Source organism: Seriola aureovittata, chromosome 10 (genome assembly GCF_021018895.1).
Source record: "Seriola aureovittata isolate HTS-2021-v1 ecotype China chromosome 10, ASM2101889v1, whole genome shotgun sequence".
NCBI lineage: Eukaryota > Metazoa > Chordata > Actinopteri > Carangiformes > Carangidae > Seriola > Seriola aureovittata.
Window position 1 is genome coordinate 21,667,169 of NC_079373.1, and position 13,030 is coordinate 21,680,198.

Sequence of the window (13,030 nt, forward strand, 5' to 3'; positions counted from 1 at the left end):
GAGCTAAAGCAATCACCACAGAATCAGATATATATTAAAGTCAAATGATAAACATAACAATGATTTAAATGTAATAGCATGCAGAACAATAGCTGACACAGGCTTCTGGCATAGTGTAGTTGAAAAAACCTACTGATCATTATTCCTAAACCCACAAAATATGCATTAAGTAAATAAGACTAAAGTTGTAGAAGAAAATCCTAGCATTACATTATTGAAATGATAACTCATATTAGCTGTAACTTTTTGATATACAGTACAGGTACTTAACAAAAAAGTGTGAAATAACTGAAAACATGTCTTATATTTTAGTTTCTTCAAAGGAGCCACCCTTTGCTTTTTTGATAGCGCTGCAAACCCTTGGTGTTCTCTCAATGAGCTTCATGAGGTAGTCACCTGAAATGGTTTTCACTTCACAGGTGTGCCTTGTCAGGGTTAATTAGTGAATTTCTTGCATTAATAATGGGGTTGGGACCTTCAGTTGTGTTGTGCAGAAGTCAGGTTGATACACAGCCGACAGCCCTATTGGACAACTGTTAGAATTCATATTATGGCAAGAACCAATCAGCTAAGTAAAGAGAAACGAGTGGCCATCATTACTTTAAGAAATTAAGGTCAGTCAGTCCGGAAAATTGAGAAAACATTGAATGTGTCCCCAAGTGCAGTCGCAAAAACCATCAAGCGCTACAACAAAACTGGCTCACATGAGGACCGCCCCAGGAAAGGAAGACCAAGAGTCACCTCTGCTGCTGAGGATAAGTTCATCCGAGTCACCAGCCTCAGAATTCGCAAGTTAACAGCAGCTCAGATTAGAGACCAGATGAATGCCACACAGAGTTCTAGCAGCAGACACATCTCTAGAACAACTGTTAAGAGGAGACTGCACGAATCAGGCCTTCATGGTCAAATAGCTGCTAGGAAACCACTGCTAAGGAGAGGCAACAAGCAGAAGAGATTTGTTTGGGCCAAGAAACACAAGGAATGGACATTAGACCAGTGGAAATCTGTGCTTTGGTCTGATGAGTCTAAATTTGAGATCTTTGGTTCCAACCGCCGTGTCTTTGTGCGACGCAGAAAAGGTGAACGGATGGATTCTACATGCCTGGTTCCCACCATGAAGCATGGAGGAGGAGGTGTGATGGTGTGGGGGTGCTTTGCTGGTGACACTGTTGGGGATTTATTCAAAATTGAAGGCATACTGAACCAGCATGGCTACCACAGCATCCTGCAGCGACATGCCGTCCCATCCGGTCTGCGTTTAGTTGGACCCATCATTTATTTTTCAACAGGACAATGACCCCAAACACACCTCCAGGCTGTGTAAGGGCTATTTGACCAAGAAGGAGAGTGATGGAGTGCTGCGCCAGATGACCTGGCCTCCACAGTCACCGGACCTGAACCCAATCGAGATGGTTTGGGGGGGGCTGGACCACAGAGTGAAGGCAAAAGGGCCAACAAGTGCTAAGCATCTCTGGGAACTCCTTCAAGACTGTTGGAAAACCATTTCAGGTGACTACCTCTTGAAGCTCATCAAGAGAATGCCAAGAGTGTGCAAAGCAGTAATCAGAGCAAAGGGTGGCTACTTTGAAGAAACTAGAATATGAGACATGTTTTCAGTTATTTCACACTTTTTTGTTAAGTACATAATTCCACATGTGTTCATTAATAGTTTTGATGCCTTCAGTGAGAATCTACAATGTAAATAGTCATGAAAATAAAGGAAACGCATTGAATGAGAAGGTGTGTCCAAACTTTTGGCCTGTACTGTATACAGCCTTATGCAAAAGTAGAAGACTGTCTCTTTAAAAGAAGCTCTTATTTTAAACAACAAATCTACAGGATGTTCCCGAGCAGGTTCCCAGCTGGTGCAAACTGCTCTGATTGACTGCGGTCTCTGATTTCTGAATCAAGATGTGCCAACGTCTGGTCAGAATAATATAATATTAATCTTGACAGTTCATATCTGCTTGCCAAAACCTGCTCCCTAAATTCCTTCAAAGCCGCAATTAAAAACATCATGTTACTAATTGATGAACACCCTCTTAGTGAACAGCCTGCATTGAATTAAACATGTGGAGTTTATTTTTAATTCCAGGAGTGCTGTGAATGATGTTTGTTAGACCTACTAGCAGATGTACTGCAATTTGCATCAGAAATGTAAATTTCTTGCCTGTTAAGTAGGTTAGGCAGAGCCAACATGAGTATAGGAAGGAAGTAAGAGTGAGCTTCTTCAGGGAAGAGAAAACGGTAGAGACAAAGGACAGTCACAGAAAAGATGAAGAGAGAGACAGAGAGAGACAGAGAGAGAGAGAGAGAGAGAGAGAGAGAGAGAGACAGAGAGAGAGAGAGAGAGAGAGAGAGAGAGAGAGAGAGAGAGAGAGAGAGAGAGAGAGAGACAGAGAGTATATCAAACGGCTGCCAGTTGCACCATGATTGCAGATGGGGTCTTGGCTCTACTGTCCCTGTGCTCCTGACGCTCTGTGATTGCAGCCTCTACAGGCTACCTCTCAAGGCTGCTGATGCCAGTTTGTATTCCAGTGGACCAGGATGCCACTTCACAGCCAGCAGCAGGTGTACTGACAGAGAGGTGAGATATCCATCTGATCATGTCATACACCATGAAAAGTAATATTGTACACATAATTAAATAAAATACATTTTAGAGTTAATAAAGTTGCTTAATAGTTTTAACAAGCCAGACTGATAGCACATACTGTAACTGAAAGTCCCTTGTTGTTTTTCACTATACATGTCTTTTTTTATGTTAAGCAGATTATGTGTACCACTCTATGTAGAGGAAAAACCGAAAATGAGTGTACCCATCAAATTAGTAATGAAGCATGGGAACATTATGTGTACACATTCAATTGGACAGTAGACAGTTCATTTTTCTTCCAAATAAGCTCTATGATTGTCTGACCATGTTTTTCTTGGCCCCTCAGACCTCTTTCTTTGTGTGTGTGATGTCGCCATAATTCCCAAATGTCAGCAGTTAACTCAGCGAGAGACAATGGCCAAAACTACAGAGTTAAAAGCTGTAATAAACCAAAGCTTTATTTAAGAGCAAGTATACTGCACTGCAGATATGTCTGGATTTTGACAAGCCATAATCTCACTTTTTAGAAGAAAATACTATTGTGTTACACTGTTTATGCACGACCTTTTACAGTATTAGCTGCAACTCATTTACAATCATTCACCATTACTTTGGATTTCCATGGTATAAAATTCAGTCAGAGTGAGTGAAGAAAACATTTTGAATTGTATCATAGATATATCATTGTGTTTTTAAATAATTTAGCAATTCTATTGCATGACTTCACATGAATCACATTTTAAAGAGCCATAGAGTGGCCCACGTATAGTGTAACTGATCGTAATTCTAATGTCATTGAATTTTCCTATGTCAGTGATGATTTGTGATCTGCAACAAAATGATTTGCTGCCACTTCAGCTTTATATTCCAACTCTCTTCTCCACAGCCTCTACCACTTACTCTCGTCTTTCTGCAGCATCATTCTCCCCCTGCCTTCTCAGTCCTCCTAACTATCCCTTGCTGCTGCCGTCCACCAGTAGCCTCCAGTCACAAGTTGACCCATATAAAGAAAAAAATTTAGCAGTGGGTCAGACCCACATGGATTATTTCATTATCTTGGTTCCCTCTTTACCTACACAATTGAATGTTACAAATAAACACAATGCCCACTACAATGTCCAGATTCACAAACATATCGTATGTAAAAACACCAACCCATACACTAATACCTGTACACACATACACACCTGCACACCCTTACTTGCAATGGCCTTTCCTGTAATTAAAGTCATTTGTCAAAAGCGCACCTTGATTTATGGTCAAATTAAAAATACACCGGAAAAGAAGCTGCTGGTCCTGGTGACTCCAGCTACAGAAGGTGATTAATTCTACGCCGTTACAGGCGTGAGAGTGACATGATCCGGATATGCACCTTCTCATGCAGAGAGGAGCAAGTGAGAACATCAATTCGTGCATCCAGACTCTGGATTAAAAAGTAGGTGTAGTGTAGGTGGATGCTTGGGGTGGCACTGGGTAGGGTGGTAGTAGGGGATGGAGGGTAGTGTCAGGCAGGTTATGATGCCAAAATTAGTGAGCAGAGCAACAATATGTTGGACACAGCTGTTTTAACTCACCATAAAGCTAGACTGTTTGTAGCCTCGCTCCATCTCCGTGCAGGGAATCTCCGTTTTTAATTGACTTTCTGCTTTAGTTTATGCAAATACCACAAGACAAAAACACATTTGGCTGTGGGCCTGAAACACAGTGGTATTTTGCGGAATAACATCAATAAACAGATGGCTAAAATGTGCTCTTATTATGCTTACTGGTAAATATAATACTTGTATTCCTGCCATTCGTCTTTTACTGGAGAACATCTGATGGCTGTTTGCCTAAAGTAACAGTAGTGAAATAATGAGGTACTCAGTGGCATTACGAAAGGGTTGAACGGATGTGCTAGGTGTTCCACATAATGCAGTGAGTAATGTATTTAGTGGGCTGACTAGAGAAGAAAAGCAATGTACCACAGCAGTCTCCTGCATGAGAACAGCCACATTTGAATGAAGTGTAGCTGAGAAAGTACGCAACCTTTACAGCTGCAAATAAATCACAAAACTCATCTTTCATATGCGGCATAATGTAGTATTTGATGAAAGATAAATACTTCTTACTGTGTGTGTGTGTGTGTGTGTGTGTGTGTGTGTGTGTGTGTGTGTGTGTGTGTGTGTGGTGGTTACAGTGTAACAAATTCCCTGAACAATATCATTGTGTGTTTTGAGCAGGAGGTACAGCAAACTTTATCACCTAAACTTAGAAAATGGAGCCAAGTAGGACAGAAGCAAAAATAAAACAGATGAGAGAGCTGTTCCATTTGTCCAATTTATCAAAAACCACTAGGCTATATCAGAATTCAAGTACTTTTAAATTGCCTCAATGATAAAGTCGGAGGGAACACAGGCAAGAGACAAGAATTGTGCCAGTGAGGAGGTCTTTGGAGCTTAATGCAGTTAATAGGCCTCGGGCCTCATGCCAGCTAGGAGAGCTCCACGTCCATAGATTTCTTCCGAAGTGGAAGTCTTTACTAGCTATGCCAAGCCTGGGGATCGCCATCTCCTTCAGGTAAGCTTTTTTAGAGCAAGTCTTAAGGAATGCTTAATTAAGAAATGTGAGTGATGCTATAGAAAATGCTAAAGGCTGCCATGTTTTTAGGAGTAATCATGTTTGGTGGTGGGATTGCGGAATGCCTCACAGAGCCTTGGTCTTGCTCTGCAGGATACAGATAAGGTGGCTCTCCTCATTTCTTCTCCACATTTTATCAGCTGACAGCATGGTATGCCCTATAGCTTCCCAGTACACCATAAAATCAAAACTGCATTTTCACCTAAGGTTTGCATAAATTAACAGATTATAAATGTCTTTTTATGAAGGCCTCTTGGAGAAGGCATACTCCTGGCTATAAACGTTCACAAAGAAATCCAGTTTCTGCACAGGAACAGCATTACTGATATTATGAAGTATCATTATTTCTGACGGCCAGCCATGTTGCTGACAGCAGACTGCATCAACTTTACTGCCACCTCTGAGAGGGCAGCAGAGAGGCAAGAAACAAACAGCTTGCAAAACTAAGGTGAGCTATAACACCATCTCAAAATCAATACATCTCATTGCTGTATTTCTCTGCATCATGGCAGAACCCACTGAGAAAAAGAACTATTAAAGTAACTTTTCAGAACTGACAACCTAATTCATTCTTCAGTAAATGTCACTCGCCGCCTGCTCTGGCTAATGCATCTCGACCCTGTGGAGACGCTGTTTGGTATTTGGAACAATCTAAAAGGTAGCACTTCTTCCTGTAAAATGTATAAAGGTAAAGCCCGTGTTTGAATTGCTCCTTCAATCTCAAGGCATAGCTCTTTCAGAAAAAATGCATTTTTTTTGTACATCTACAGGATGTTTCCTAATGGCAGTGGTTGCTGTTACAGTGAAACAGACAACATTAAATTGGCAGCCTATTATTTAGAGCAAATAAAGGATCAATTCCATTGTGCACAGTTATTGGAGGGATTGTAGTGATCCCACTATATTTTGTTCTCAGGTCAAAAAATGTTCTGTTTATTATTTTTCTTCAGCTCTTTCTTCAGCTTTGGCACCTAAGTGGTCCTGCACCATTCGTGCAGGATCAGTTAGGTGCCAACCTCAAAATGTGTGGCTCAATCGGGAGATTCAAAACAACACTTTTCTCAGTTATGTCTCGAACAATTGTTGGACAGAGAAGGTGTTAAACTGAAAATATAAAGCTTTAGCCGATAGGATTTAACGGCCTTAGATTGGCAAGCCAGAGTTCCAGAGGTGTCTCTCAGCTGAATCCATGTCTCCCTCAGTAGAGCCAAAAAAACTAAGCAATTAAAATCACCATGACAACCCCTGACTGCAGGTGGGCACAAACAGCTGTTTCGGATCAGCTGATTAGACAAATTCTGAGGTGTTTATCAAACACTTGACTGACATTTCTGTTTAAGTCCTGCTTCAGACTGTTCCCAGGCTACATACAAGACATATGGATTAACACACACTTCAACAGTTTTCACAGGAAATATGTTTTAATACAGTTTTAGTCAGGAAACATTCTGGACATGACACTGACACTGACTTCAACCAACCAAGCTGCTAGCCAGCTAACCAAGGCTCAGGGTGAGATGTTGGAGGAGGAAGAGAGGAGGAGGATCAGAGAGCAAGCATCAGTGCTAGCGAGAGGTAAATATTCACACGATGCAACTAAAACCTTTATTTCTCAGCCTCTGAAGCAGATATAAACATGAAATGAAAACCATTTGAGACCTTAAACTTTTGGTTTTTATTTTAAATCATTGCCTTTACCCTAATGTTCATCAATATTCAAAGAAGAAAAATCAATAAACGTTAACAATATTGGACTGAACTGAGAATAGTGATGAATGTGCTTCATATCCAAGCCATATCCAATTTCCAAGGCAAACCAATGTTTTACAATAAAAGTCAATGTTTAAGCCCTCAAAGGGTTTTCATTTCATGTTTCTTGTTATTTTATGCTTCTATCTGCCTCACAGGCTGAGTAATAAGGCTTTCAGTGAACATCAAGCTTTTAGGAAAACCCTGTTCAGAAGACCCTCAAACAAAATTTTTGACCATGATTTAGACCATGTTTTTAGAGGGCAGCTTAGGTCTTAATGTGTTCATTTCAATTGGTGCTTCTAGCTGACTCCATAAACACACAATCGGACACATAATCGTGATTGTATCGCTTCAGAGGATATTACGCTGACTTGCAATCATTCATCATCATCAGATATATAATATGTTTCAAAAAAAAATAATAAATTCATTCTTTTTAGTGGCAAGCAATGCAGTTAAGTGTCAGCTTTTCCACAAGCCAGCAATCCCACTGCAGTTTCTTCAGAAATTGCATAGTCTAGTTTGATAAATTGCAGTCCATCTTTCATTGTACTCATTATTCAGCAGAAATGGCATTCCTCGCCATCAGGTCAAACATCTCTTACACCTGAATAAACTCAACAGCTTGGTAAAAATACATTTTCAGGCTTTTCTATTAAGCTTTTTATATTTTGAAATTAATTTCTGCTTTGTTCAGAGTGGTTTTCAAATAGAGCTGTAGACCATAGGCAGTGTGAGGTAAACTATGTAACACTTCAATACAGCAATGCAGATTTTAGTGTAAGTTTTCAAATTATCCATCGGTACATTGAGATATTTGGAAGAAAGTGATTTTGGAAGACAAACTTTGACAGTTTCAGTATTCAAAGTGGATACATGATTAACCTTTAGTGTGTATTGGGTCCAGTTCCACTGATTGAATGATGACACCACTGAGACTACAAAATCAAATCATGTAATCTAGCAGGGATAGAGATGGAGCTCACCTTTTCTCCTGATGACCATATGTCTTACACATGCTATCTATCAATATAAAAGTGTCTCTACTTCCACTATACATCTATACCATTTGAAATTATGACTCTTGGGAGGTCATGAGGTGAGAGAGAGAGAAATGCTCTCCACTGGCATTTGTGACCTAGTCCTTTTCCATTTGCTTCTATTTACACATGCATCAATTTTTCATGTAAGCTATGACCAGAGTGGAGTGCATTGAGGACAGACAAAAGTGAAAGATAAGTAGCAAAAGCAAGAGTCAGAGAGAGGAATTGTACAACAATAGTGATGGAGTGGTAAAGAAGAGAAAAAAGACAGAGAAAAAGTGAATGTTTGCACACTGCATACAGCATGCGTTTGTTTCTCAGATATGGCCATTAGCCAAGATGGATGTCCTTGAACCCGAGTCTACGCCAACAGGTATCTCTTGCTAACAGACCACCCCTCCACTGGTAATTACACAGGAAGGTCTACAGCAGGTGGCACAGGGCTGAGCAGAATTAACATAAATCTGCATGTGTCACTGGGCCTGGCTGCAGCCTCTGGCACCCTGTATGAATCACGTTCACACTCAGCAGACAATTTGTTCAAATTTAACAAAATGGATGGTGGGAAGGTAATATAGTCTCAATGCTCCCCTCTGAAATCCATATATATTGGTGAATCCACAGAATTATTTGTGCTAACAAATGGCTTTCCCTTTCATTTTTCTTTGAAGTCACAGACACACAAACACACACACACACACACACACACACACACACACACACACACACACACACACACACACACACACACACACACACACACACACACTGCAAGCCATGCAAAAACAGATACACTTGATTGCTGTTATTAAGCTAACAAGCTTGCATCTAATCGATGCATCCACATATTACAGCGCAGTCACTGACATAACCATAGACACAAATTATACATCTTTCACGATGATTGCTGAATTCTTATGCCTTTTTTTTTCCAAGCGTTCATCTGTGTGTGTGCAGAGTTTTCATGCATACATATGGTTGCCCTGTGTGTGTGTGTGTGTGTGTGTGTGTGTGTGTGTGTGTGTGTGTGTGTGTGTGTGTGTGTGTGTGTGTGTGTGTATAAATGTATGCGTGTGGTGGGCATGCGAGTGCATGCCTATGCTTTTGTCCATAACTTGTGAGGAGCAGGATCCCCCATGGTGAGAGGTGTTTCTGCTGACAAGAGTATATTCAAGGTAATGGAACCACTCTGTCGTCCCAGAGCAGAGCACTAAAGCAGAACTGAGTTCTGTCTCCTACTACACGCACAACTGAGTCTCCAGATGACAAAATGTCTCACTGGCTGACCGAATCAAACACAATAAAGCCAAAAAAGAAGAAAAATAAGACTGAAGGAGAAAATGCTCAGATTTGTCATATTTTGCCGTCTAGGTAGGAAAGTATGTATTTTCAATTGGAAAAGCTGTCTGTCAGTAGAGTGGCACTTAAAAAAAAGTTTGTGCTGTGTAAGAACACCTCTACAAGCACTGCATGACACTCCAGCCATAAAAGAAGTAAATGTGCATGTCACTGATGCAGGTAATGACATTCTACCAATGTAGCCTTGTAATGTGGAGAACAATGTGGGATGATGAAATAAACGAAGAAGTGGTTGAATAATGAACATGGATGAAAACAAGTTCCACAATAAATGACAGACTGCATTAACAAACTATAAATTATTCCCATTTGAATTTACATATTTCCATTGTATTTCATCATCTTATACAAATAAAACTGCAACAACTCAATGCAAAAGTGAATGAATTTTTAAGCAAATGAATTAGTTAAAACTTCCTACGCTCTGTAGTACAACTACCGGTGGCTGACTGCTTCTTGTTGATCTCTGTGGAGAGACTCACTACCCAGAGGAGCAGACTGCTAGCCAGCATACATTATTGCTGATCTCTGTGGAGACGGAGTGAGGCTGTGTAGATAGGCATTGCCAGAGGGTCCCAGAGGGGCAGGCTGGACCAATAAGTTGTGGCAGCAATATAGAGTTGAGATTGGACTTCTGTGGTCTGAGTTTTGCAGTGCAGGAGTCTGTGGGGAACCTGACTGGTCACAGCAGTAACAAAAGGGTGACAAGGCTGCCTCCCAACTGGCTCAGAGATAGAAGTGAACCTCCACAATAACAACTCCTCAGCTGTGAACCGCATGACCTTCCTCTCAACTCAAATCTTTAATATATTTATTATAAACCTGCAGAGATCAAACACACATTTCTGCATAAAAAGGAAAATATAACTCAGAGGCTGTCGAGGACCGACTTCTTCAGAAGGCTATGTCGACTCGAGCAAGGTAAACTGGTGTGCTGGGACTGAAAAGCTGCAGCATAATAGTCATGAGGCAAACACATGCATATGAGCACACAACACATGCGCAGTTAACTGAGCCGCCCAAAGCTGTCTTCAGGGGTGGAACAAAAGAAGAAAAAAAAAAAAACAAGAGTTTTGTAAATATCATCCAATCAAGGAGAATAATTCATTTGCAGACACAAGTTATTTTGTTATTGTTGTCAGTACAAAGAAGCACCCGATTCTATCTCCCGTTTAGAACAAAAACCACATGAATTCTAATGAATGTGAAGCACAAAACAGCCCATATATACACATACACCCACTCCATCACCTTGACATGGAGGGAGCCTGGCTTTGCTCTGTTTAGCTCACCTGGATATGATGCTATTCAAATCCTAGGAATCACATAGGTAGACTGAGGGTTTGCGTGTGTATGTATCTATACACCCACATGCAGATTTGTGTTGTGGAATGACAGAATTTTCAGAGAGAAGAAGAAACAAGTTCAAAGCAAGTCAGAAAAAGTTAGATTCACAACAGTTACATGTGTGTTCTGTGCATTTTCACCGACCTTGTACAAGCGGCTGGCCTTTCTGGAAGGGTCCACTGTCTGCCACCTGGTAGTGTTTGACCTGGAAGCCAGGCACACAGCCCTCATGGCCTCCATCCTCTTGGCCACCCACATGGGCAACCTGGGACACAGAAAACAAGGGAGAGATCAGGCCAATACACATGAACACATTGTTTCTGTGTAGGTAAACCTGACAGGCACAGGCAGGGGGATAGATTAACTAAATAACAATGTTTCTCTTTAAAAGACCTAATCCTTATTAATCCTAAATAAACAACATCAGGCTGAAGCAGATACACAAACATGCAGCGGCGAAAAAAAAATTCAGTACTTCTACTGGCAAAAAGTTTCTCAACTATTAAAAAAATACAACTGCTGATTTAACATTGGACTTAAATAACATTGTCAGACTGACGGTGGATAAAGGTCAATGTAGCAAAACCAGGGACATCATGTTTTTATTCACAACAATGGATTAGAGTGATACTTTTTATATTTTTGATAAATACCTAAAAAGTAACTGCACAAGACTTACAGTACGCTTCAGAACTGGGCAGCCAAATTTATACAATAGATGAATACAGAATTATCAATATTAATCCCTGTACCCTAGTTTCACGTGCAAGTCCTTTTCCCTCTCCTCCTTTACACTTTACTTTGAAATGAACACTCACTTACATAAAGTACATGTATTTGAAACAAATAACAAAAAAGTAAAAAGCAAGACTGACCCTTTGTTAATCAGCCCCATAATTTTGTCCTGTGATTTGGTGTGGATCAGGCTTTCACTGATGTTAAATAAAAGATAACTGTGACTAAATTCAAGGTTCGATTAAAAAGCATGGCCTCAGTGGGTCGAGTCCGACCCATGGCCCTTTGCTGCATGTCGTCCCCCCTCTCTCTCCCTGACTTTCCTGTCTATCTCTCAGTGTCCTATAGGGATAAAGACAAAAATGCCCAAGAAAAGAAGAAAGAATGTGTTCAGTGGCCTCTCTTTTTTCTCTTAAATCTCTGAAGGTCAAGATATCATACGGGTGCTATTTCAAATTTTACAGTTCTCTGCGACACTGCCTTTATTGACTTTTCATCGAGCCATTTTCTCTATAAATTACATTTAGTAATTTAAAAATTGTGCTGAGAAAAAACAAACTTTAACCCCTTTTTGAGCAAAACAACATTCATTTAAAGGGTTGACGTTCCCATGGAAAAGGAGTGTAAAGTACTGTGCTGTGCAACTGATTTTCAGATAGAGACCAAATATACTCTTGTTAGGGACAGATGCAGAGAGAAACAAACAAAAATAACAATTTAGGTTGTGTGTATGAATGTGATGCATTAATTCAAAGATATGGCTCATGCTATTTCTTTTAGACAGCACAGTGTTTTTATTTATAATTTCATGCTATTAATTCCAGCTGTGACCCATATACAATTGTAGCTTAGTTTGTCTATTAAATTAAGTAAAGTAAGTAAAGAGTTCAACACAGATTTATAGTGCTTTCTACCAAGTCTGAAGTTAAAGGTTGACGGATGATTTCACACACTGTGGTAAATTCTCAAGATAATTTACAATACATTAAATTTTTTTCAGATATAAAGCCATGTCGTCTTTCAGGCTGAGTTAAGGTCAGAAATACTTTGTATGCTGTCAGCGAAAAATTCCAGGCTGATACTTCAGCTCTGTGCAGTAGAGAGAGGGAGAGAGAGAGATGCAGATTTCCAATTACAGGTACTTGGACAAAAATCATGTTTGATCACATGCTTTACTGCATAAAGCAAAGAGGAAATGGCCTTATCCTGAATGATGTCATTAACGATGACATGGCACTTCGTCTGTCCTGTTTACAATGAGGCCAATGGCTTTGCCTGAACATAAGCCTGGTGACTGCCAGGCAACGTTGGCTGAGGTAGTGGCGTAAGGGCTTCGGAGGGAAGCAATTCCGATACTGAGAAGCTTCACTTCAAGAGTCAAATGATGAGTGACCACAAGCTTTTTTTTGTATTGGCAATAGGTGCTATTTGGCATCATTATAAAATTCAAAGAACCACTTTAGAAGCAGAATTGTGTTTGCTGCAAAAGTTGACGGACATGCTACACAAACAGACCCATCCCTACAGTATGTAGGTCAGTTTTGCATTGTGTGATGAAGAACAATTAGTGACACACTGT

General features: G+C 40.3%; 1 protein-coding gene across 1 annotated transcript in view; it reads right to left on the reverse strand.

The window, feature by feature from the left end:
- cdh13 (cadherin 13, H-cadherin (heart)) overlaps positions 1–13,030 on the reverse strand; it is a 303,246-nt gene that overhangs the window by 204,918 nt on the left and 85,298 nt on the right. Inside the window, exon 2 of the mRNA XM_056387676.1 lies at positions 10,861–10,981. Coding sequence (XP_056243651.1) covers positions 10,861–10,981 — 121 coding nt within the window. The remainder of the gene's footprint in view (positions 1–10,860; positions 10,982–13,030) is intronic.